We start from the raw sequence: 26,146 nt of genomic DNA on the forward strand, positions 1-26,146 counted from the left end.
GTTGAGAACCACTGCCTTGGAGGGGTCACCCCATTGTCATAAGCCCTTATGCTGAACCATCAAACTTTTGAAAGTAGAAGGCAGGGGGTCAGCCCCTCTCCTGTTAGTTGAGTTGGCTACCTGTGTTCAGGATGTCAGTGCTGTCACTTTCCCCATCCTTCTTTGTATTGTGACCCCCTGTCAGAGAAGCTCTTAGTTCTACAGGATTCTCTTTTGAACCTGATTCAAAGAGACAGAGGATCAATTCAATTTAGTTCAACAAATATTCCTTTAATGTCTTCTTGATGATCTCAATGCCATAAGGGGCTACAAGCGTGAATAAGGTGATGTCTCCCCTCTGCACCCCTGACCCCAAGTAGTTATCTTCTGGAGGTAGCTAAATGAATAAATCAGGGCAGATCCTGATTTCTATAGTGATGTGTACCTCTCATTCAAAGTTAACCTCTTTTTGTGTTGAATCCCAACAGTGAGTTCATAACCTCCGTTGGGATAGGTGCTGTCATTTCTCTGTCTTTGTACAATGCCTCGTGCAGTCAACAGCTGTTGAGTAAATGAATGAATTCATCATCACCCCCTAGAAAGCAACTCAAAGTGCATAGCCTGGGCCAAAGATAAGTCAGTGGCATACTCTTTGCACTGCAAGGACCATGACACTCACCACAACACCTAGCACATGGCACTCACCACAACACCTATCACTCAGTGTTTATTTTATTTAAAAAGTTCCTGAAGAACTACAGTATTAATTGGTGATAACGATGCACTGGGTGTGATGGGCCACTTGCCAAGGTGGCAATGCCAAGGTGAGATGGAGCCTCCTTCATCATGAAAAAGATGCTCAAAATGTTGAATAAAAGATGAACTACAGGGGTGGGGGATGAACTGGGAGATTAGGATTGACATATATACAATACTATGTGTAAAATAGATACCTACTGAGAACCTACTGAGAACCTCTGTGGGTATAGCACACAGAACTCTACTCAATGCTCTGTGGTGACCTAAATGGGAAGGAAATCCAAAAAAGAGGGGATATATGTATATGTACAGCTGATTCACTTTGCTGTACAGTAGAAACTAACACAACATTGTAAAGCAAGTCTACTCCAATAAAAATAAATTAAAGAAAAACAAAGAACTACAAAAATATTGAACACAAGTGCTCTACATGTCATCTGCTCTCCACATGAGGCTCTGTGTTGTGATAGGGGATGCAGACTAAATTCTAACCTGAGTTCTTTTCAATCTTTTATTATAAAAAGTTCCAAATTTACTAATAAACTAAAAGAATAGTACACTGAGCGTCCTTTACCCATCACTTAGGTTCAACAATTTAGTCAAACTGAATTTTGTTTATGAAGTACAGTATTTTCATCCTGGGGCAAGAGAGGACTTTATAAGCAAAGTGACACCAGTTTTTATTTGTAACCGAAAGGTCTGTGTAATAACAGTACTACTGAAAAAGCTTTGGTGTGGTCAGAGCATGTGTGCCAGAAATCTTACAGCTTCCCCACCTTCACAGCTTCGTTTCTCCAATTTACTTCCTCAAATATTACACCAAAGTTTATCAGGGCTTCCCTTTATGTGTTTACATTTTATGAAATCCTGACAGCCTGGTCTTGGGAAAAGGTTCTAGAATATTTCATCTTTTAGTTTGCCTAATTTTCTATCTCTGTAGACTTACTTATAAACAAATCTGCCTTAGCTTTTCCTAGTTTCACAGTTAAACACACACACACACACACACAAAACGACTTATTAGGATGTTATAATTATTTAAGTAAGTTCTTCTGAAAGAGTCTCCTGAGGCATGCCCAGTCCCTGTATTTTCTTTTTTCCCTGAAATATTTAATTTCCCAACTCTACCAAGTCGAAGTTCTGCCCACAACAGGCATTAACTGAGCACTTATTGGTACCAGTGGTGTGGTGGAGTCTGGGTTCTGGGTGGTGAGACATATTTCTTCCTAGGACAAAGAGAAAAGCAAACTCTCAAGTCGATAAATGATATGTGATTACAGGAGTGTATTGAGCTTCTTTAGGAGGACTTTTTTAGTTCCCTGAAGGAGATGAGCCCTGAATGTATACAGAAAGGAAGGAAAGACGTTTGGGGACCGTAAATAGTGGTTAATAGAGGTAAATAGCGGAACCTCCAACCAAACCCTGCCCCTTCAATTGTAACATACTAACCACATCATGAAGCCTCACTGAGACCAAAAGAAACTTCTTTGAGCCCTACCATGTGCCGATGTGCAGAGTCCTTTATACGGATTATCTCATTTGATCCTCATCATCTCGTTTTATTAAATATGGAAACAGGCTATGCTACTTGCTCCACACCTAGGGCAAAGTCAATACCTTTCATTCACTCTTATTTTGTGAAATTGCCTTTAAAAAAAAAAAAAAAAAAGAAACAAATAGGGCCTCCCTGGTGGCGCAGTGGTTGAGAGTCTGCCTGCCGATGCAGGGGACACGGGTTCGTGCCCCGGTCCGGGAAGATCCCACATGCCGCGGAGCGGCTGGGCCTGTGAGCCATGGCCGCTGAGCCTGCGCGTCCGGAAAAAAAAAACAAAAAAGAAATAACACCCATAATTCCACCACCAGGAATTATATTTCAGACTTTGTAACCACCATGATAGAAACATATAAGTATAGGTTTTTGTACAAACAGGAAATTAATTGTGCCATTTGTCACCTGATTTTTCACTTTAAAAATCTCATCTCTTGCTGTGTTAATAAGTACATTATTATTATTTATATTATCATTTTAATGGCTTACCTTATTTACATTACCACTTTTATGGTGACACAGTATTCCTCTTTTTAGAAAATTTTATTTTGACTAACTCCTGTTGATGGGCATTTACTTTAGTTTTTTTTTTTTTCTTTGCATCTTTATTTTAATGTGATTTTCTCACTTAATGTATACCCCAGAGTAAAGGTTCTAAATGTCTTTTTTATTCAAAATGATTCCTGGACTTCGTAAGCCTCATAGTAATGACAATCTAACACATTTATCGTGTTTACTAGGCACTGTTATAAGCCGTTTATACAAAACCGTTTTAATAAAAACTCAACAAAAACTTCTCCTCTAACAACCATAAAAGGTAGATACTATCTTCGTTTTACGGATGAGGAAACAAGCACAGAGAGACTCAGTGACTTGCCCACGGTCACACCACCGGGCAATGGCAGAGTTGCCTGCAAAGCCTGTGTTTTTAACCATCACTCTGGTACTGCCTTTTGACACCAGCTCATTTCAAAAGTGTGAGATTCTCATACCTAGTGTGTAAGAAAACAGAAGAGCAGGCATGTGCTTTGGTTATTTAAAAAGAAAAGTGTGCTGCCTTAAGAGATGTGCTGTGCTTCGCTCTTGGGTTTTTAATGATTATGTAATACTTCCCCAGGCTTGTGGGCTCCCCTGAAATAAAATACAAATGAGCATGGTATTAAGTAGATTGATATAAAGTCATCAGCACCTCTCCTGCCCCCTGCCCGGCTTTCTTTGTTTAACTCTGGACAGAAATGTGTGCAGACTGGGTTCAACTTCAGCCAGGCTGTACCCCCTCCATGTCCTGCAGTCTGAGGGGGCAGGATCTGCTGATGGGGGTCTCCCAGTGCCGGGTAAAGTCACTCGCTCCTGCTAGCCCTTCACTCTCCAGTTTCAGAAGCTCCCAGCTTCCCCAGTCTGTGCTTTATTATTCCCTGTTTTCTGGTTTGACTTTTATCATCCCTTGCTCTTTGAATAAAGCATTTTTTATAGTGAAGTTACTCCCTGAGCTGCTGGAAAGACCTGCCCCTTTTCAACTCCCCAGCTCTGGGCGCTAGATGGAATAGAAAAATCACCTGCATTTTGCTTGTAACAGAGGAGAAATCCCTTCTCATAGTTGTAATGAGAATACATCTTCTTAGTCACCAAAGATATTTCAACTGTGAACTCCAGTTTCCTGATCTCCCATCTCATGGCCGCTGGGCATTTTCAGAAAAACCCCAGGGAAAAAGGAAGTTTGCAACTCCCTGGTACTAATCGGTTAGTCCCCTTGGAATTTCCAGGGGAGGGTCGGCGATGCAGTTGTTGCTTTTGCTGGGGTTAACTGCCATAAACAGGAAGACAGGCGGTTGAGAAGGATCTCGATATTCCATTTTGTGTTCAGGCTATTTTTGTGACCGATTTCCTACCTGGAAGAATGAGAACGTTTTAGATGCTCTCTTGTCTATCCCATGGCAAGTCATGCTCCATTCAGACAGCACAAAAGACTTAGAAGGGAAAACGTTTACAAAACAGATTGGTCTGCGTGATAATCAATAGTTGTATAGGTAATTTCTTTTTTTTAAGGTTAATTTTTATTGGATTATAGTTGCTCTATAATGTTGTGTTAGTTTCTGCTTACAGCAAAGTGAATCAGCTATATGTACACATATATCTCCTCTTTTTTTGGATTTCCTTCCCATTTAGGTCACCACAGAGCATTGAGTAGAGTTCCCTGTGCTATACAGTAGGTTCTCATTAGCTGGTAATTTCTTTATCAAATTGATTGGTGCTTTTGGCATGGTCCCTGGCTAGCACACTGGCTTCTTTTTTATCTCTTCTCTTCTTCCTTTTCAGGGTCTTTGGCTATTGTCTGGTGAGAATTACATTTTTCCTTTTAGAAGCTCACATCTGTCTCTTCTTGGACCACTTAAACACTGCCTTCATAAAGTCTGGAAATCGCATGTACCTATACTTACTTTTCTCCCTAAAGTTATAATTTGTCTTTCCCGCGATCTTTCTGTCATTTCCAGTTCACCAGCCGGTTCCTTCTGGCTGTCCAGAAGTAGGTCAGGATAAGAATCTCCCTTTTCTGGGCGTCCCTGGTGGCGCGGTGGTTGAGAGGCGGCCTGCCGATGCAGAGGACGTGGGTTCGTGCCCCAGTACGGGAAGATCCCACGTGCTGCGGAGCAGCTGGGCCCGTGAGCCATGGCCGCTGAGCCTGCGCGTCCGGAGCCTGTGCTCCGCAACGGGAGAGGCCACAACAGTGAGAGGCCCGCGTACCGCAAAAAAAAAAAAGAAAGAAAGAAAAGAAAAAGAAACTCCGCTTTCTGCTTTTTCAGCCTTCTTGTTAACAAGGCAAACAAAAAGCTTGTTCAGTGCTCACTTGATAGGAAATGAAATCTCCCATCACTATACACGGTCAGAATTACCTTTAAGCTTCCGAGTTAAGGATGCAGAACATTGGTGTCACATAAACCTGGGCTCAAAATCTTCTCTATTGATTGCTAGGTGTGCGGTTTGACTCTTAGGAATCATCTGGGACTCTGTTCTCTCCTTCCGCTTCACGTCCAATCCAGCACCTGCTGTTTCTTTTTGTCCTGGTGCCTCTTGGGTTGGCTGTTTCCTCTCCCTCCCCATTTTCCCTGCCTTGGACAACACTCATCTTTTCACAGTCTGAACTCTCAAATCTGAACTTTTACTTCTCCTCTCCTAAGATTTCCCACATTATACTGTAACTGCTCATTACTTGTCTGCCTTCGCCACCAAACTGTAAATTCTGTGAGAACAGAAACCTAGTTTTGTTAACTCACTGTTGTATTCCCGATTCCTCCCACAAATAGCCTCTACCATTGACAGGAGAAAGGATGAGTGAATTCATGAATGAATGAATGACTTCCTAGGTTGCCTCAACAGCTACCTCCAGACTTCCCCCCAATAAACTTTCCTGCTGCCATCACTCCAAACTAAAATACTGTTCATAACATTCCTCTCCTGCTCAGAAATCCACAGCATCTCCTCCCTGCTTTCTCCATCAGGTCGAAATAATTAGGCTTGTTTTCCAAGGTCCCAGATCAGTTGGCGCCACCCTGCCCATTTAGCCCTCTGTTCTGCTCCATCCCACCCTGCACCTCTGCTCTAGCCAAGAAGCCTCCCCGTTTCTCTCCTTGTGGCCTTATGAGTTCCTGTCCCATGGCTTAAATCATTGCCGTTGCCCCCTGCTTGGATGTCTTTTCTTTACTCTCTCATGAAAACCAACTCACCTCTAAAGACCTAGCTCAATTCCTGCTTCTATGAAGCCCTCTGAACTTTTCTCACGACACTGGCCTCTGCCTTCTTTGATCTTCTACGGGCCTTCAGTTTAATGCTTTCACTCTTCCACATAGGCAGGTTTTGTCCACCCACCTGGATTATGATATCTCTGAGGACCGGAGCCGTATTCATAGGTCTTTTGCATCCTACATAGTTCCTCCTGTTCACATTTCCTGTGTATACATACTTTTTCTTTCCTTTTTTACTTCAAGTAGGCTATATAGAGGTGGCCTAATTCAGTATCTTCTGAACAAGGCTTAGATTTTCTTATTCTAAGGGGAAGTTTTTTTCTATTTCTTCAATGCATGAAGGCACATTCACCAGCTCCTTGCTCCCGCACCTCTCCTATAATATCCACCATCCCGTATACCTGCTAGGATTGGTGGGTGATCCCCAATACCATATACCTGGTAGGCTTGGTAGATGAGCACTCCAAGTAGATACTAGAGACTGAGACCACTCAAATGCGTCTGTACTCAGTGGATTTGAGCCGTCATCACTGTCAATCACTATGTAAGTCAAGGGTTGGTCATAGGTCCTGCCTTGGACCGATGTCAGAGAGCTATCCTTTCAGGAAGCTGGGGGGTCCATGGGCTCCGCCACCTACCAAGGTTCTTCCGTATTTCCAGGAAGTCAGACTAGTCTGGAATGTATGTAACAGTAGGGGCCGGAAGCTTCTTGTCTCTCTTAGCAGCTCCAGCCTAGATCAGTGCTTCTCAACCTTTAATGTGCATGTGAATTCCACGGAGATCATCTTAAAATACAGACCCTGAGTAGTCAGTAGGTTTGGGGTGAGGCCTGAGATTTTGTATTTCTGGCAAGCTCCTAGATAATACCAAGGCTGATGCTGCCTGTTTGTGGACCACACTTTGAGTAGCAAGAGCATCTGGGAACCTCCCTGTCCACTGAACTTGAGAGAGCGAGTGTCTTCAGGAAGACTTACTCCCATGCACACCATTATTCATTTCAACATCTCCTCAAAGAATCTGGCTAAGTCTGTCTTTAATTCTTTTTCCAACAGCATATCTAAGTTTTGCAACCATAAACACCAGCCAGGACAATATATCTTCCATGCAGAAAATGATGACGCCCAGTTCACAAAAATGTTCACGCTGAATATAAGAAGTAAGTGAAACTGTCAAGAAATTTTATTTTACGCTTGTAACTCCTTTGTCATGTATTAACTCGGATCAGAAAGAGATAAGCCATGGCTTAGGGAAGGGATGCTACAAAAGTGTTTTGACATGCTGAAGTGCTTTGAAATTGTACTTTCATATCTACTGGCTTGTTGATACGCAGATCTCTTTCTGGGCTCATCCTTTGAAGCTAAGATGCTGATTCCATATCCTCTCTGAAGGTGCTTTACTGTGTGACTTTATTGATTTTAGTACTTTGAAAGGTCCTGTTAAGGAAAGACCAAAAGCCATACTACCTGCCATTTAGTTTTTTTAATAATCTTGGTTTCTCTGGTCCATAAAAAGATGAGAGTCCATTTTGCTGGACTTTTTACAGGTGCTTCTCCTGAAGCTAAGACTCATTTTAGGGTGCTCAGTAGATGGAGGTCTACACCTGAGCTCTCTCCAGGAGGGGTCTAGCAGTGGAAAAGGGGGTGCTCCCCAGAGAAGTTTAGGGCTGCCTGCACAAAAGGTGACACAAGGGGAAAGAGGACCCGCTCTTTGAGTCACCCTGCATGAGACACACTCCCAGGAGCACAAACTACGTAGAGTACGTGAGCAGCCTATATGAAGCTGACTTTGAAACCCTTTCTGGAAAGCACTGTACTTCATGAGCTTGATTTCCCTGTTGTTTTCTACAGGGAAACCTCAAGTGCTCGCCGAGGCATCGGCAAGTCAGGCTTCTTGCTCCTCTGACGGGTACCCGTTACCGTCTTGGACCTGGAAGAAGTGTTCAGACAAGTCTCCCAAGTAATGAAGACACTGGCCCCTCTTGTGTTAGAAGAACATAAAACTCTCCCTGACGTGTTGACTGTGTCTCATGAATTCAGTTTAAGAAGAAACGATGAAGCATTTAAAATGCTTACCTTCTGAGTCGACCATAATTCTAAATGGTCATAGATTGTTTCTGATAACCTTTAATAGATGTCTCTTCAAAAACAAAAAAGATTAAAAAATAAATAAATAGATGTCTCTTGTAGACCCCACTAGAGAAACCCTCACTTCCAATCCGACGATAGCCCCGCCCGTCTAAATTCTGCCTGCTGTTTCTTTTCAGCTGCACAGAAGAGATCACAGAAGGAATTTGGAATAAAAAGGCCAACAGAAAAGTATTTGGACAGTGGATATCAAGCAGCACCCTGAACATGAGCGAGGCCGTCAAAGGGTTCCTGGTGAAGTGCTGTGCATACAATTCCCTCGGCACCTCTTGTGAAACAATCCTTCTAAACTCACCAGGTAGACAACAGTTGCTATTGTAACACACCACCTTCAGGAATTCTCTACTAGAAGTTAGTCCCTGTAGTTCGCTTTTATTCGGGGAGTTTTACAAGAGTGTATAAGTTCAGTGTGTGAGACGAGAAGGCTTTTTGAGTCAGGCAAGAATCCCCACTGAACATACATGTTTTGCAGTTCAAGGGCAGAGTGACTTCCACTGACATCATTGTGACTCATGAATTCAAGTGATGTGGGTAGAGCAATAAGCTCCCAGCATAATGGACATCTACCAAGAAATCCAGCTCTAGGGAAACAGATTTAGTAGTTTGGAGTCTCTACCACTTTCCATTTTGGTTAATCTCCTTATTTGCCTTTAGCTTCCCGTTTTATCATTTTGGGTTTGATATTTAGATCCCTCCTAAATTAAGCAATTCTGAAACCTGACCACCTACACTAAGGGTTCAAAATCACCAGCGTCCCCAAACTAACTTCCCCACATTCATATGACAGCTTCATAGTGGGAACACAAATTTCTTTTTTTTTTTTTTAATTGAGGTAGAGTTGATTTACAATGTTGTGTTAGTTTCTGACGTACAGCTAAGTGATGCAGTTTTATATAAACATATATACATTCTTTTTCAGATTCTTTTCCATTAAAGTTTATTACAAAATATTGAATATAGTTCCCTGGGCTATACAGTAGGACTGTGTTGTTTATCTAGTTTATATATAGTAGACGGACATCTTTTTTATCTGACTTTCACATCCTGTGGGTTTAAATAGATGTAATTCTTAAAACCCCTAGTAAATGATGTTTTAAAATGGGTTCAGAATCATTTAAAATTTTCTGGGAAGGAATCGTTCTTTGTATGAACATGGCCTGATTTTCTGTGGGGATAGCGTATTAGTAGAGGGCTTGTAGGCTCCTCAGACAGGATGTGAGACACTGTAGCGAGCATTCTGCTACAGTATCCACCAGGAATTCTCATCCACTGCTCCTTGATGCTCTTCCCTTGCAGGCCCCTTCCCTTTCATCCAGGACAACATCTCATTCTATGCAACAGTTGGCCTCTGTCTTCCCTTTATTGCCGTTTTAACCATGCTAATTTGTCACAAGTACAAAAAGGTAAAAGCAAAGGTAAAACGTCATCATTGTGTCCCATTTCTGAAGAACTCTCTATGGCTAATCGACTCATTATTTCACCTCTGAAGCAATTTCGGTACGAAAGCCAGCTACAGATGGTGCAGGTGACCGGCTCTCTGGATAATGAGTACTTCTACATTGATTTCAGAGAATACGAATATGATCTCAAATGGGAGTTTCCAAGAGAAAATTTAGAATTTGGTAAGAATCAGGTGTTCCAAATGCTTCTGTCGACTTTCCTTCTTGTTGGAAAATCTTCGACATGCACTCACTCACCATGTATCTTGCAGGGAAGGTCCTGGGATCGGGTGCTTTTGGGAAAGTGATGAATGCAACCGCCTATGGAATCAGTAAGACAGGGGTCTCAATCCAGGTCGCAGTCAAAATGCTGAAAGGTATGGTTACGTCGATCAATAGCCACAGAGACGCACAAAGAGGGGAAGTGACGCCTCCCACCTCCTCTTTTCCATCATTGCTATGGTTACTGCTTGCCATCCTTCAAAGCTAAAAAGGGAGCGCGTTGGGGTGGGTGTCAACTAAGTCATGAATATAAAATACAAGTCGTGAACACAAAACGCCACCTCTTCGTCCTCTTTGTTTAGGTTTTTCCAGCCTCAATATTTGGGGATACCATTGCTACAGGCAGCTGTGTGTCTTACATTTCGACACAGACTCTGGGTAGAAGAGGGAATTGGCGCCTTCTGTATCACTTCCCACTCATTTCTCATCCGCTGCCACCTGGCTCTCCCTAACCTCCTCCCCTTAGTATCACTCACTTAGCAAGAGCGCCCCCAGCTGGCTTTGGCTAAGCGATCAGTGACCATCACCTCCACCATCACCACGAACCAAGCCTAATGGGCATTACTTGAATTTTTAGCAGAAATTGGCACGATTGACCGTTCCCTCCATCTTTATTGTGTTTTCTTCCTTTGGTTTCCACGTCACCATACTCTTCTGGTTTCCTCCTACCCCTCTGACTGCTTCACAGTCCTTTGCTGGCCCCTCATCTTCTCACCCAGCTTCTCACCCAACGGAGTTCCTGAAGACTTGCTCCTGGGCCCCCTTCCCTTTTCACTCTGCATGCTCATGGGCTGTCTCAGCTTACCCGTGACCTCCTCCCATGTACCAATGGTTCTCACGATTGCACCTCCCTTCTGAGCTTCAGGTTATGTCCAAGTGCTTGGATGTCTCCAGAGTCCCTTGAATTCAGCTTATCCAAAGTGGACTCCTCCAGCCCTGGCTCTCTGTCAGCCCTCCCTCTCTCACTGATTGGTTGCGAGTACCAATGACCGGCCATGAGCCACCCAGGCAGGCCAACCAGAAACCTAGGACTGACTCATCCTTGAAACCATCCTCATTCTAATTCCCTGTAGGCTATTCCTGTCAGGCTTCCTGCCTAGTGCCTCTTGAGTTATCCTCTTTTCTCTTAACCTCTGTTACTACCACCCAGACCAAGTCTATCCCTTCCGAATGGATGCACTAGCCTTCCAAGCAACTACTCTATATGGACTCTTGCCTCCTTTAGGATTCTGAAGCCCAAGTGATGGTTATGAAATGCAAAGCAGAGCATATAATTTTCCTGCTTAACCTTTCCAGTTGCTTTTAATTTCTCTTGAACGGTCCACACAGCCCAGCACGACATGGCTGCAGCTCGCCTCTCCCCTCTCACCCCAGCGCTACAGCACAGCCGGCTCTCAGTTCCTCTGGAGTACCATGCTCCCTCCCACCTCAGGGCCTTTGCACAGGTCGTCCTTCCGCTTCCGCTTCCCCTTTCACGTCTTTATCTCCTGCTCCTCCTGTAGATCTCAACTTAAATACCACTTGCTCAGGGAAGCCTTCTCTCACGCCACAGATGAGCTCAAGCTCCTTGCTAGATCCTATATCCCAGCTCTCTGTGGGCTTTTTTTCCCCCCATAAAGTTGATCACAACTACAATTACATATTTGTTTAATTGTTTAACTAATGTCTTAGCTGCCTCCGTAGTCTGTAAGCCTCATGAGGGTGGGTCTGTATGTTTTGCTATGCTGTCCTCTTTCTTGATCTTGGCCCATCCTGTTTTCAGGATGGCGTGTTCTTCTTCATCCTTCCCGCTGTGAATTCACCTGGTTAACTCCTAGTTTCCCTCAGGTCTCAGCATAGACATTTGGTGTCCCCTTCCCCACCCTCCCTTAGGCTGGGTTAGGTGTCCCTCTTCTGTGGGACAGCACCCCTACTTTCATTTGCCATGTGGCATTTATTTTTTATTTTTATTTATTGAAGTATAGTTGATTTACAATGTCGTATTAGTTTCTGCTGTACAGCAAAGTGATTCAATTATACATATGTATACATTCTTTTTTATATTTTTTTCCATTACGATTTATCACAGGACATTGAATATAGTTCCCTGTGCTATAGAGTAGGACCTTGTTGTGTTTCCATTCTATATATAATAGTTTGCATCTGCTAATCCCAAACTCCCAATCCATCCCTCCCCCCGCCTCCCTCTTGGCAGCTATAAATCTGTTCTTTATGTCTGTGAGTCTGTTTCTGTTTCAAAGATAGGTTTATTTGTGCCATGTGGCATTTATGACACTATATTGTAATTGTTCATTTACCTGTCCCCCCTTTCAAGGAGACTCTAAGCTCCAGGAAGACAGGGGCTGTGTCTTTCTATCATTTATTCCCCCAAGGCCTGGCACATTGCCTCATACACAGTAGGCATTCAATAAATACTTGTTGAATGAATGAAAGTCAGGTAGTGGTATATGAAAGTGCTTTGAAAGAGTTAAGCACACTGTAAAAATATATTCTTTTGGTCACGAGGAACAAGACGTGGACGACTGAAAGCCACGAATCCCTATAAAACATGAGGCAGTGGAAAACCTGAGGTACAGTGGGTCCCAGTGCACACAGTGAAGGATGTCACTCCCAGGCCAAGAAGTTGGAAATTAGGATGCCCCTGAGAGCTCACACAAGTCAAAACAGATGACATCAAAGCTCTGGGAAAGCCACATAAAGGCTACATGTCTTCCAGGACAAAATAATGACACCTGGAAATAGCTAATCAAATCTCCATTGAATGTAAAGAAAAGTTACACTACCTGTAAGAAAGAATATGTTAACAAGACGGGGCTGGGGTGGGGGTGGGGGTGTGCCTGGAGAGGGAGGCCCAGAGACCTTGCCCTTGCCTCTAGGGCTCCAGCACCCTCCCGGGCAGGGGTGTCCTGACCACCTGGGCACATTGGCCTCAATGACAGGAGACCTTTCAGTTCACCGGTAGGTACCTCCATGCTACACCTCTAAGCAACATGATGAATACAACTTGCCAAGCTCTCTAGACTTACGCCGGGGAGAGTAAGTGGATACGTTCTAGCCTACCCAGCAGTTCTGTTCCTCATGGGCAATTAGGGACTCTCTTGAGAACTTGGTCAGTGGGAATTGGTCTTCTTTGACCTTCTCACCATTGGATCCACTGACAAATTTAAGATTCTAGACCTGAGGGTCACAGGCTGGAACCAACCACCCTCGCTGACATTCCCATCTTGTCACTCTATGACTTCAACAAATAAAGGTGTCAAAAAAAAAAAAGAGTATGTTTCTCCCTTCAGCATATTTATTAACTTCAACTGTGGAGGAAAATCATGTATTATTATTATTTTGTTTTTTATTTTTTAAGGGTCAATTATAAAGATTTTTATTTTGTAGGTAGAGGAAAGTCCAATAGAAAGGCACATTATTTGGTTCAACTTTCATGCTACAATCTTTGAAATTCTGCCTTAAAACATAGGGTATTATTATTCCAAATGTATGTATTATTGTACGTATTTTAAAACTTGTATGCAAATCTACTCTGAACTGAGGAAAAGTTTAATTTACCGAATAACCTAAAATGCCTAATTTACTTCATTTTACACTTGTAACGCCCTCTGCCGTTGACAGAAAAAGCAGACAGCTCGGAAAGAGAGGCTCTTATGTCTGAACTCAAAATGATGACCCACCTGGGCAGCCACGAGAATATTGTGAATCTGCTGGGGGCATGCACCCTGTCAGGTAACCAGTTCCCACTAAGAACACCTAATCGAAAACGTTTTAGCCTGAAGACAAAAAGGGCGTTTGTTCTCGCGTTTCTCTCGTTCTCTCAGTCACAGGGTGGGCCCCCAAACCCAAGTGGGATTGGACACACCTCACTCTAGAGTCAGATGGGTCAGTGTAGACAATGCCTGTCTTCATCGGGATGAGCCACATATTCTAACCTACTTAGAGGGACTTCCCTGGTGGTTCAGCGGTTAGGATTCTGGGCTTTCACTGCCTTGGCCCAGGTTCAGTCCCCGGTCGGGGAACTAAGATCCTGCAAGCCGCGTGGCACAGCCAAAAAAAAAAAAAAACCCACAATAATAATAACAACGCTGCAAGTACATTTTGTGGTGTCTCTTTGCCTGCTCAGAGGGTGCTTCTCCGTGGCTGTGGAGCTGGCCCAGATGCAGTGCTGAGCTGCACAGCTTGGCCATGGCCCTAACTGAGCTGCTTCAAGTAAGGCGTAGCCAAGGAGGGGTTTCAAACTCTATTCTCCCAGAATCCAACAGAGCATGTGCTCTGATTCTCTCGCTTCTGCCTAGAAGTACCCGAACCCTGTGCCCAAGGGTCATTCCTTTTGGGACAGCCAGCCGGGCACTGGGACAGAGAAATAAAGAGAAAATGGATTTAAGAGGTGGCTAGGGATGTATTTCTCCCTCCTCGGGTAAACCACAAATCAGCTTATATTTACCAAGTGCTCACAACGCAGTCAACCTATTATTCCCAGTTGCAAACTGGAGAATTTAGGTGGCCAGTGGTTCTTGGTGAGGCCACACGGGCCAAAGTGGAAGGCAACAGCTTTCCAAGGAGTTTGAGCAAAAATCTGAAATTGAATTTAAAGTCCAAGAAGAGATAGGTTCAGAGAGAGCTGTACTCTCCCCAAGTCAGGGGACAAGGGAGTTCTCATAGAGTATGGTTTCTGCCACACAGATGTCTGAAAAAAATTATTTGGTGTCTGTATACCTAGGATTAAAACTGTCACTATTTCAGGACCAATTTACTTGATTTTTGAATACTGTTGCTATGGCGACCTTCTCAACTATCTAAGAAGTAAAAGAGAAAAATTTCATAGGACGTGGACGGAGATTTTCAAGGAACATAATTTCAGTTTTTATCCCACTTTCCAATCACCCCCTAATTCCAGGTAAGAGACTGGGTCACAGTTTTATAATAATACATTACAGAACAGACAAAGTATGGTGGTTAAACACACCCCACTGGCCAGTTTCTAAAGGCCATCCTCCAGCATTTTGTGTGGTCTGTGGGTTCTAAGACCTAGAAAGGTCTCTTATCTTTCGTTATAGTTTCCCTGTTGATTTGAACAATGAGGCTTTCCCTTTCCTACAGTACAGGTACTGTAGCTGAACCAATTCTGTCCACCGGCGCCTAATCACATCCTAGACATATATTCAGTTTTAGGAAAGGTGCATTGTTCAATATGTCAGGCCTCCTGGCTGACACATGGGTTTTGGTGGAAAGAATGAACCCCTTTACCAAAGCCCTTGATATATTCCTAGAAAGTAGTGCAGGTCCTGGGAGTATTGCACAAAAGAGCTCTAAACTCATAAATCGGATTTTTAAAAATTAGGATGGATTGATTGACATAATGATGGGGACAAAATAAAGTAGTGGTGACATTTGTCTCTATGCTCTGCCTTGTATATTCTGCCATCTGTGGGATCCTGAGTGATTCTCAGTCCCAAGAGGGCTGTAGGTTTGGCGGGATGCTCGTCCTTATCCTTGGAAATTTCCTGCTAATTACCTGAACATCATAGCTCGATGACATCCTTCTCTGAATGAATTCACAGGCACTCTGATAGAATGATTCCTCAAGCCACAGTGCATCCCTAGTTCCCTCCTACATGAAACCTCTCCCTTTTTCTAAATGTGGATTTGTCAGAGACTGTTAGCTTTTCTGGGGGTCTTTTGGAGGATCCGTTTGAGATTCCTTGTTTTCTTAGCATGTAAGTTTCACCTCACACCTCTGGCCTTCTAATGGCTGAGACAGAGACCAGCATCTTAACACCAGGGACCCCATGGAAACCCCATGCATGTCTTTGTGCAGCTGCCCTTAATCATTTCACACCAAACTTCCCTTTTACACTTGTTTCTCTGTTCATATTCCCGAACTGAGAGGATTCTATAATGTCATCCGAATTCTAGAACAGAGAATCCGTGTGTGACCAGGACTCCATGGTTAGTGACACCATGCTGGTCACTCAGTGCCTTTGATTCCTTCCAGTCACTGGGTATTAAACACATTGAAGCAATTACCTTTGGAATATTTGTGGTCTGAAAGCATTAAGCTATTTTCTAAAGATGTGGACATTGTAATTGGGGTAAACTATTATGCTGGAATAAACTGAATCATTGTCTGTATATAATGTATACAAAATTCCTCAGTGAAGAGTTCTATATTATACACAGTAAAAGAGACTTGCCTTATTACTGTTTATTAATTTCACAGGAAAAGGGAATGAGCTTTACAAAGGCCAACTTGGAAAAAAAAAAAAAGGATGATGAAACACTAAAAGGTCTCCATAGAAGATCTATAATACATGGACTTTTATAGGGAAAGTCACACTCTTTATTAGCTTCGTGATTTCAGCAAATCATATTTATCTCACCCAGCCTAGTTTTTCTTTTATAAAATGTGACTTTGACACCCAGCTTGTAGGGCTGTGGGAAGGATTGAGTGAGGTCCTCTTTGAACCATAAGATTCCATACAGATAACAGGGATCACTCTTATCCTTGTTCGACAGACAGGCTCAATTACACAGATGTGTTTAATGTCCACACACACTAAAAGGACTAGTTGATGCCATGCTTTTAATTTAAAAGCCCATTTATAATTGGAATTCATTTATTTGATGAATTGTATTTTTTCTAATAAAATGTCTACTCAGAAGAAGAACATAAATAATGAAATAACTTTTTTTTAATAGTATGCCTGGTTCAAGAGAAGTCCAGATACACCCGGACTCAGATCCTGTCTCAGGGTTCAATGGGAATTCATTTCAATCCGAAGGTAATGTTTTATTCTGAATAGTAGCACTTCCAAATAGAAATGGATACAAGAGTTCTGTGTTAGCTATTTTTAAAAAGTGTGTAAATGCAAAAGCATGTTTATCTTTGCTAATGTCATCTATAGGCTTTATTAATGCATAGTTGCTTTATAGCATTTTTAAAAAATAAATTTATTTATGGCTGCATTGGGTCTTCGTTGCTACGACTGGGCTTTCTCTAGTTGTGGAGAGCGGGGGCTACTCTTCGTTGCGGTGCGCGGGCTTCTCACTGTGGTGGCTTGTCTTGTTGCGGAGCACGGGCTCTAGGCGCGTGGGCTTCACTTGTTGTGGCTCGTGGGCTCTAGAGCACAGGCTCAGCAGTTGTGGCGCACGGGCTTAGTTGCTCCGCGGGATGTGGGATCTTCCCAGACCAGGGATCGAACGGTGTCCCCTGCATTGGCAGGTGGATTCTTAACCACTGCACCACCAGGGAAGTTCCAACGCATATTTACTTTAAAGGTAGTGAAAAGCCACCAGTTTAGTAGTGTGAATTTTCTGTCAATGTTTCTACTAATAAACACTGAGAGCTATTTTATTTGATCAGGTTATTCTTTTTAAAAGTTGTAAATTGGGACTTTCCTGGCAGTTCAGTGGTTAAGACTCTGTGCTTCCACTGCAGGGGGCATGGGTTCGATTCCTGATTGGGGAACTAAGATCCCACAAGCCACACAGTGCGGAAAAAAAAAAAAAGGATTAACTAGAAGAACATTAAGGGATTCCCTGGTGGCGCAGTGGTTAAGAATCCACCTGCCAGTGCAGGGGACACTGTTCGATCCCTGGTCTGGGAAGATCCCACATGCCGCGGAGCAACTAACCCCGTGCACCACAACTACTGATCCTGCGCTCTAGAGCCCGCGAGCCACAACTACTGAGCCTGCGTGCCACAACTACTGAAGCCCACGCGCCTAGAGGCCGTGCTCCGCAACAGGAGAAGCCACCGCAATGAGAAACCCGCGCACCGCAACGAAGAGTAGCCCCCGCTCGCCGCAACTAGAGAAAGCCCGCGCGCAGCAATGAAGACCCAATGCAGCCATAAATAAATAAATAAATTTATTATTAAAAAAAAAAACTTTAGTGGTGTCACACACACAATGAGGAGTTTCATTCCCCTTAAAAAAAAATTAAGTGCACAAACAGTTCATAAAATGTAGTAGATAATTGGTAATTCTTTTCCCAGTGTGACAAAACTACCTAGTGCAAAAGAAACCCCTGACTCATCCCCAGAGAGCTGGAGAATTCACTCCTCTAACCAAAGAGAATCTTTAGGTGACCCTTCCTGGGCTGCACAGTTCTCTGCATAAATAGCTTAGCCCTGGTGCCACCAGGAAGATGACGTAATAGTTCCATTTGTACATGAGGTGCTCACAGAGATTTATAAGACAACTTCTTTTCTTTTTTTTAATTGAAGTATAGCCGACGTACAATATTATATAAGTTACAGGTGTACTATATGGTGATTCACAATTTTAAAGGTTCTACTCCATTTATAGTCATTACAGAATATCAGCTATATTCCCTGTGTTGTGCAATATATCCTTGTAGCTTATTTTATACATAACAGTTTGTACCTCTAAATCCCCTCCCCCTATCTTGCCCCTCCCCCTTCCATAAGGCAACTTCTTTGCATTTTGGCAAAAATGAGGACCAGTTGTATTTTACAGATGAAATTGAATACGAAAACCAAAAAAGGCTGGAGGAAGAAGAGGACTTGAATGTACTTACCTTTGAAGATCTTCTTTGCTTTGCATATCAAGTGGCCAAAGGAATGGAATTTCTGGAATTTAAGTCGGTAAGCTCCTTTTAAAAACGAAACTCACAATACCAACAAGATAATTTTGAAGAAGAGATGTGGGGTTTTCTTTTTTTCTTGTTTATTTTAACTTGCAGCTCCTAAGGTCTGTCTTTCCCTCCCGTTCACAGTTGGAGTCACCTAGGATGTTACATGGGCTCTTGGCTAATTATAGTATAAAGGTCAGGGATCCCTTATTAAATGACGGTTATCACAGCCCTCCCAGACGGTCCAAAGTCCCTGAAGCTTCCAGATAGGAAGTCCTCAGGAATCCCTCCTCAAAACCAGGCGTAGCCCTGTCAGACAGTCACTTCAGGTTGTTTAGACTGTGTCCTACATTTGACCCAGGGGGTGAGCGGAGGCTCAGATCCCGGGTGCTCTTCAGGCCAACCCAGCCACCCAAGGCACCGGTATCTCTTTCGAGAGTTTGCTGTGGGCTGGCAGCAGCCTTGTGGGTCTACTAATCCCAGGTCCATTGGGGCTGTGATGTGAAGACCTCAGGGGCCCCTCACACCGTGGACTCTACCCCAGTTTTGCATTCTTTCTATAATATTCTTTCAGTTCTGCTCTTCTCTGACATTTCAGACGTCTGCTGCCTGTGAACCGATTTCAGCCATTCGTCTGGCTACTTTCTGTCCTCGTTTTCTTCCCTTCTACTACTTCTCTTTATTTCCCCAACTTTTTCCTCTCCTTTTCCCTTTGGTCTCCTAGTCTCTTCCTCTCTCTCCTCCACTGCCCTCTCTTGGCCTCCTCTCTCCTCTTTCTCCCTGAATTTGGAAAGAATCATTTCAGCTGTATTTTTTTTTCTTTAAAAATGTACAGTCTCCAATATAATGTACTACATCAATTATATCCCAGTTTTAAGAAAAAGATTAATGTGAAATAAATCAATAGCTTTGAAGAACAAGAAAAAAAAACTCTATTCAGGAGAGCAACCAAACTATGAAACAGGTTAAGATAAACAAGAAACACGTAAGATATGTTTCTTTCATGAAGAAACCTGTGAAACTTGATTAAAGGGCAAAAAGGAAGACCTGAATAAATGAGTTCTGTTTTGTTCATATGGGAGAGATTCACCGTTTAAAAGAAAAGTCAGTTCTCACCAGATTAATCTGTATATTTCTCACAACCCCAGTTAGAATCCCAAGGTTTTTTTCACTCGTGGATATTAAAAGTACATGTTGCTGTCTTTTTTTTCTCTCTCCCTTTCTTCCTTCCTTCCTCCTCTCTTCTTTCTTCCTTTCTTTCTATCTTTTCTTTCTTCCTTTCTTTCTTTCTTTCCTCCTTCCTTCCTTTCTTTTTCTTTTCTTTCTTTCTTTCTCTTTCTTTTTCTCTCTCTTTCTTCCTTCCTTCCTCCCTCTCTTCTTTCTTCCTTTCTATCTTTCTATCTTATCTTTCTTCCTTTCTTTCTTTTCTTTTTCTTTCTTTCTTTCCTTCCTTCCTTCCTTCCTTCCTTCCTTCCTTCCTTCCTTCCTTCCTTCCTTCCTCTTTCTTTCTTTCTTTCTTTCTTTCTTTCTTTCTTTCTTTCTTTCTTTCTTTCTTTCTTTCTTTCTTTCTTTCTTTCTTTCTTTCTTTCTTTCTTTCTTTCTTTCTTTCTTTCTTCTTTCCCTCCCTCCCTCCCTCCCTTCCTTCCTTCCTTCCTTCGTTTCTTCCTTTTTACTGACAGATCCTGCCTCAGGTTTATTTGTACAGGAGGACACCAGCCCCATGCAGACAGCAGCCCAGGGGTCACACCAGTCCTTCTGTTCCCACATTGGCAGATAAAGGCCTCTACTCTGGAGCCTTTGTGAGTGCCTAGGTATCTTTGGGAGCCTGAGCTGGAGCCGGAGCCACAGCTGCAGCTGCAGCCTTGGCCTTGGTTTGAGCCTTGGCCTGGGACTTTGGCCGGCAGAACCCGAGACCCTTGGCGATGCGGGAACGTTTCCTGAGCTTGGGGTGCGCAATGTAGGCAAGCTGACTGAGGTTGCAGCCGCTCCCTCTGGGACCTTGGGTTTGGCCTCCTTGGGCTTTCCGAGAGCCTTGATATCCTCAGCAGTGCACGCGTGGGCCTGGCGTTGTTGGCCTGCATCTTCTACAGGCCCTTCTTGTTGTGCCTCTTGGCAAATGGCATGTTCCTCAGGAACTCGGGGTCCACCCCCTTAAGAGATAGTTGTGATCGGGGTTTCTTGACGCCGTTTCCGGGCCATTTTGGGGACTGGCTGTGCATGCTGTGGTTCTTGGACTTGGCCACGTCTGCACCGGGGCCACAGATCCTGAAGCACCTGGGACCGAAGAGTAAGAGCTGCCGTCTTTACTTTTCCTTTCCACAGTTGGGCGTGCTCGTCCTTGCTCAACAGTGAAAAGAATCACGGTCTCAGAATCCTTCCCCACCCCAGTCCCCGGGCACTTTCCTCTCCTCGTGTTCCCTGCCGGCTATTGGAGTAAGTCTCCTCTCTCACCTCTGCGTCTACAGTAGCACTGACACCAGTTTCTTTACAGACGTTGAAGGCATCTGCCTCGGCGGTCCAGCCCCTTGCTGCCTGTTGTTAAGTAAATTCTCAAACTACTCACGATTGGAGGTCAAGGGGCACTGCCTTTTCTCCCCCTGGGCTTGTGATAATAACAATGTTTTGAAGTATATCTGGTTTCTTGGAACTCCCTCCCATTTTCCCTTTAGGCCATCCCCGTTCTCTAATTGCATTAAGTGGGGGCTACTCTTCGTTGCGGTGCGAGGGCTTCTCATTGCGGTGGCTTCTCATTGTGGAGCACGGGCTCTAGGGCGCACGGGCTTCAGTAGTTGTGGCCCACGGGCTCAGTAGTTGTGGCTCACAGGCTCTAGAGCACAGGCTCAGTAGTTGTGGCTCACAGGCTTAGTTGTTCCGCGGCATGTGGGATCTTCCCGGACCAGGGCTCGAACCCATGTCCCCTGCATTGGCAGGCAGATTCTTAACCACTGAGCCACCAGGGAAATCCCTGTTTCTTTTAAAATCTTCCTCCGTGGAGTTAATTTTCTTGCCAAACCACTGGAATTAAAGTCACGTCATCTCTCAGTTCAGGAACTGTTTCTAATTCCACCTTAGTCAACCTTCCCAAACTTCTAGTATTTTCCCTCTTTTTTTAATATTATGCCATTTTATTGCCAAAGGTATTTTCCCATCAGAAAAGACATTGTCTCCACCCCACAGAAGAGTGCTCTGAAAACCCCTTTAGAGGCCCTGCTGCTGTGTCTCTTATTTATAGCAAGATATGCACCTTGCTAGGGTTGACCTGCTTTCTCAGAACCCGGCCCCTTTGGCCTCTGGGAATGTTCCCTAAGCAGCACCAGCGGCTGAAGAATTGTTTAAGCACTTAGTTACACATCATGATGCTTGCCCAGGGCCCAGTAAAGATAAGACACCTCGAGGAACTACGGCTCTGTCATCTGTAACTCCTACTGAACTTGAAATGAGAAGAAAGATTGTACTCTGTGATAATATACATCATGGTAAATAACACTCCCAGTTTGTTCCTTCTAGTGTGTTCACAGAGACCTGGCAGCCAGGAATGTCCTTGTGACCCACGGGAAAGTGGTGAAGATCGGTGATTTTGGACTGGCTCGGGACATTATGAGCGATTCCAACTACGTGATCAGAGGCAATGTAAGGCTGCTTCTTCTCATGTAGTTTTATCGTGTTATTTTGTGTTTTTGTCATCACTAATCTAAACATGTGCACTTACTGTAGTGCATTTGTGATTTACGTTAACCTCAGAAAACTTCCTCCCGGCAGTTTGCTTTCTTGTGCTTCAAAGGTTTTTCTGCAGCTTCACGGAAATATTCCATCTGTAATAAAAGTTGAGCAAAATAGCATCACACCTAGCAATTAGGGGGCTTTGAGTGCGATCCACACTTAAAAAAAAAATCTCATTACTTAAAACTTATTTCGGTTCCTTAATCTATAAAGTGACTATTGAGTTATGCTTTCATTATGGGAATAGGTAATTGTTACAAGACAGCATTTTAAAAATACAACATGTAAATTAAATATTAACTATACATTTTTAAAAGGCACAGTATTTAAATCAAATGTTAGTTAATGAATATTTGTCATCCTCTTACTGTTACACAGGGAGACCTAAAACATCACTGAATCTACTTGTTAAAAAAACCTAAGGATACATGTGTCACTTATAAGAGAACTACTAAAAATACTAGATGATAAGATTGTGTATAGTTGAAAGAGTATGGTTTTTAAGAATTACAATGCCTGGATTTAAGCCCCTGTTCTTTTTGGCTGTTCATTTTTGTGATTTCTCTCTGCTTTATTGCCCCTACTTGTGAAGTAATAATAATAACAAATGCTGGTATTGTGCTTACCATGTGCTAAGCGCTATTCTAAGGGCTTTACGTGTATTGACTCATTTGGTCCTCAAAGTACCCATTTGTGGTTGAGGAAACTGAGGCACAGAAAAGTCACTTGCTCGTGATTACACAGCACATGGGTTAGAACATGAATGGTCTGAGCCCCACGTCTGTGCACGAGCATGATGATACAGCGTTTCCCATGAGGAGTATTCACTTACCGCAGAGCGTTTATGGGAATAAACCAAGCAAACTCCGTTGTCCAATACATGTTGCAAATCAGATTAAACTGTGTTCCCGCTAGAATCAAACACACAGCTGATTTTGGATCTACGTTTCCCTCATTGTAGCTGCAGTCTTAAATAGGATGAACTAATAATGGCTATGAAGTTTCTACCCTACTAGCTGGTAGTTTCTTAAGCAGGAAAGGGAATTCCATTTGGAACCACAATTAATCCCTTTAATTCATCAAATTAACCAGACTAGCCTGCTTGATTCTCCCAGCTCATCCTTTTGAATAGGATTTAAAACAGGGTCTCTTTCTTGAGCTTTGATTTTACTTGGCAGATTAAATGTGCACCGTTAAGGGCTCTCAATCCCTGAAAAAGAAAATACTACAAGATGCTCAGCCCCAGGAACCTCTCCGTCCCCGTGTCTTGATTCTAACCTGAGGCTGAAACTCCCCTTTCATGCTACTGAGAATCACTAAAGCCACAGAAACCCGCCTGGTGTCATCTCTGGAAGCGATGACGTATGCTCCTCCCATCACATTCTTGTGGATGGCATTTCCACTAAAATTCTTCCAAGAGATGCCTTAACAAAATACTCCACTTACCTCTGGGGAAGTGCCTGGCTACGCAGCAGGAAGCGAGTGTCTACTGTGAAACTTACCAATGCCAAGTGCAAGCTTGAGTTTTAAAGAAATAAAGTTTGTTTGTTTAAGGCCACTATGTTACAATATTAATTTGAAAGTGAAAAAAAGCCTACTTGAGGAATACGATTTTCTCAAGGAAGCATTAAGTGTGGCCTTAGGGAGAGAATAAAAGTGATCATCTAGCTAACGAGAAAAGAAGGAATGCTTGTATGTGGAAAATTCACCATTAATCTCCGCTTGGATTTTACACAGGCCCGTCTGCCTGTGAAGTGGATGGCTCCTGAAAGCTTGTTTGAGGGAATCTACACAATTAAGAGCGATGTCTGGTCATACGGAATATTACTCTGGGAAATATTCTCGCTTGGTAAGACTTGCAGTTCCCTGAGCCCTGGGCTTCTGCACTGTGCCCCCTCTGCAGTCCTCCCCCACTCCTAAGTCAAAGGGTAGAAGAAATGCCATGACCCAGAGCCCGCCTAGTCTTACTTCTGTTGCAGCCTGAGCCCCTTTCTTTTTATGTGCTGGTGTCCGTTGGTCTGTCCTGCCTGCCAGAACGTGGCTTCTCCTGCCCAGCACCCCACAGTGCTGGCCCAGGGAGCCACAATCTGTCGTGTTTGCCAATGGAGTGAATACTAAACAACTGAAGGGTGAGTGGATGGTTATAGGCCCTCTTGTTTTTCTCAGGTGTCAATCCTTACCCCGGGATTCCAGCTGATGCTAACTTCTACAAACTCATCCAGAGTGGATTTAAAATGGATCAGCCATTTTATGCCACGGAAGAAATGTAAGTTTAAGTCAGACCGTAAAGCGGCTGAAATCGGAAATTTACAGCCTGTCTAGCTCCAAACCCATGAGAAAAAAAGTAAAACTCTTTAGTATGAAGTTCTCATGATTCCTCTTAAGAAAAGGAAAGCAAACCAAAGCAAAGAAAGGAAAAGAAAAGGAAAGGAAAGAAAACTCTTCCTTTTGGTTTCGGGGATTTCTGAACATAACCGAATGTTTTCTGGGTTTCAGTTCCTTTACTTGAGGGACCCTTCTCCTGAATTCCAGTCCACACTGTATTTGTCAAAATGCATCATCTAATTTGTCCTTTCTCATATGAGTTCAAAATCTAAGCTAGTACTTGCCTCAGGACGAACATGCCATAAACAACTATCTCCACAGCCATAAATGGTGCTTCGTTAAGTGGAAAGTGACCCATTTTGCTTCATTCAGATTTCCTATCTTGCTTCTTCTCCTGTTGTCTTCACAGATACTTTATAATGCAATCCTGCTGGGCTTTTGACTCAAGGAAACGGCCATCCTTTCCTAACCTGACTTCATTTTTAGGATGTCAGCTGGCAGATGTGGAAGAAGCGGTAGGTAGCAGCACAGCATCTTATAAAGTATAAAGAACTCTGTAACTCAGAACACTCATTGCTGATTTCCTAAGTGCCAAAGGTACCAAGTTGCCTTCCTCATCACAAGTGGTCTAGGTTGCTCTTTAAAAATTGTATGGGGTCAAACTCATAATCCTAAACTCAAAACAAAGGGCCACCCATCCTTCAATATAATTAGATTAAGAAAAGCATTTGGAAAAGTAAAGCTGCTCTTGTCCTGAAAAAAAAAAAAAAAAAAAGTTGTATGGGGTTAGATATACTTACGGATAAGTGTTTTTAGGGGGAAAGTAAAAAAGAAAAACTTTTCCTGAAGATTTTAGCCAATTGATTAAGAAATTAAATGCTTTTAAGTGACCAGTGTAGAGGACCAAACAAATAAATAAAATGTAATCCCTGACCTCCAGAAGCCACTGACTTTACCTAATTCAGCATGAAGGTTTTGTGTGGAATAATCATACAACTCAATCATGTAATAGAGTGGAAAGAGCATTGACCTGGAGTCCTGAGAGCTTAATACCAGCACTGGGCCTTAGTTTTCTTACCTGTAAAATGGGTTGCTAAGCTAGATGACCTTTGAGCTTTGGGAACTGGGAATTACTTTGCTGATTCTCACCCTTAACAGTACCACCTGATGTAGTTAGAGGAGCCATCCCCTAGACCAAATGAACAAAGGAACCTGGAACTCCCAATAGCTCGTTTCAAATCTTGGCTCCGTTGTTTGCTTCTGATATGAGTTAATTAAGTCACTTAATCTTTGGGGGAGGGGTGGTCTCAGTTTCCTTATCTGAAATATGGGATTAACAAATCTTTGTGGATTTGTAAGGAGTAAATAAGGTGATGTATGTGAAAAGACTTAGCACATGGGGAACACTTAGCAGGTGATAAATGTTAGTTAAATATGAATCTGAGTCTTTAAATGGATTGTCCGTCCTCTTTTTTCTACATTATGAGGAGTCCATTTTCAATTCTGTAGTCTTTCCAGAGACCTGTGAGGATGGTATGTGTCTTCTCCTCCTGTTATGATTTTTTTTAATCACATATGGAAATTCAGTATTGTCAGGGAATTAGACAAAAA

General features: G+C 43.1%; 1 protein-coding gene and 1 pseudogene across 1 annotated transcript in view; one reads left to right on the top strand and one right to left on the bottom strand.

The window, feature by feature from the left end:
* Window positions 1–26,146, top strand: part of FLT3 (fms related receptor tyrosine kinase 3) — a 76,461-nt gene that overhangs the window by 44,991 nt on the left and 5,324 nt on the right. Inside the window, exons 10-23 of the mRNA XM_022574542.3 lie at window positions 7,080–7,183; window positions 7,875–7,983; window positions 8,291–8,469; window positions 9,468–9,574; window positions 9,661–9,793; window positions 9,883–9,987; window positions 13,514–13,624; window positions 14,639–14,792; window positions 16,595–16,677; window positions 18,376–18,503; window positions 21,998–22,120; window positions 23,948–24,059; window positions 24,377–24,476; window positions 24,945–25,050. Coding sequence (XP_022430250.1) covers window positions 7,080–7,183; window positions 7,875–7,983; window positions 8,291–8,469; window positions 9,468–9,574; window positions 9,661–9,793; window positions 9,883–9,987; window positions 13,514–13,624; window positions 14,639–14,792; window positions 16,595–16,677; window positions 18,376–18,503; window positions 21,998–22,120; window positions 23,948–24,059; window positions 24,377–24,476; window positions 24,945–25,050 — 1,654 coding nt within the window. The remainder of the gene's footprint in view (window positions 1–7,079; window positions 7,184–7,874; window positions 7,984–8,290; window positions 8,470–9,467; window positions 9,575–9,660; window positions 9,794–9,882; window positions 9,988–13,513; window positions 13,625–14,638; window positions 14,793–16,594; window positions 16,678–18,375; window positions 18,504–21,997; window positions 22,121–23,947; window positions 24,060–24,376; window positions 24,477–24,944; window positions 25,051–26,146) is intronic.
* On the bottom strand, window positions 20,274–21,148 carry LOC111175059 (large ribosomal subunit protein eL29-like; annotated as a pseudogene).

The sequence above is a fragment of the Delphinapterus leucas genome, chromosome 18 (assembly GCF_059928025.1).
Source record: "Delphinapterus leucas isolate spDelLeu-1000000601 "Yukka" chromosome 18, BTC_Dleu_Yukka2, whole genome shotgun sequence".
Taxonomy (NCBI): Eukaryota; Metazoa; Chordata; class Mammalia; order Artiodactyla; family Monodontidae; genus Delphinapterus; species Delphinapterus leucas.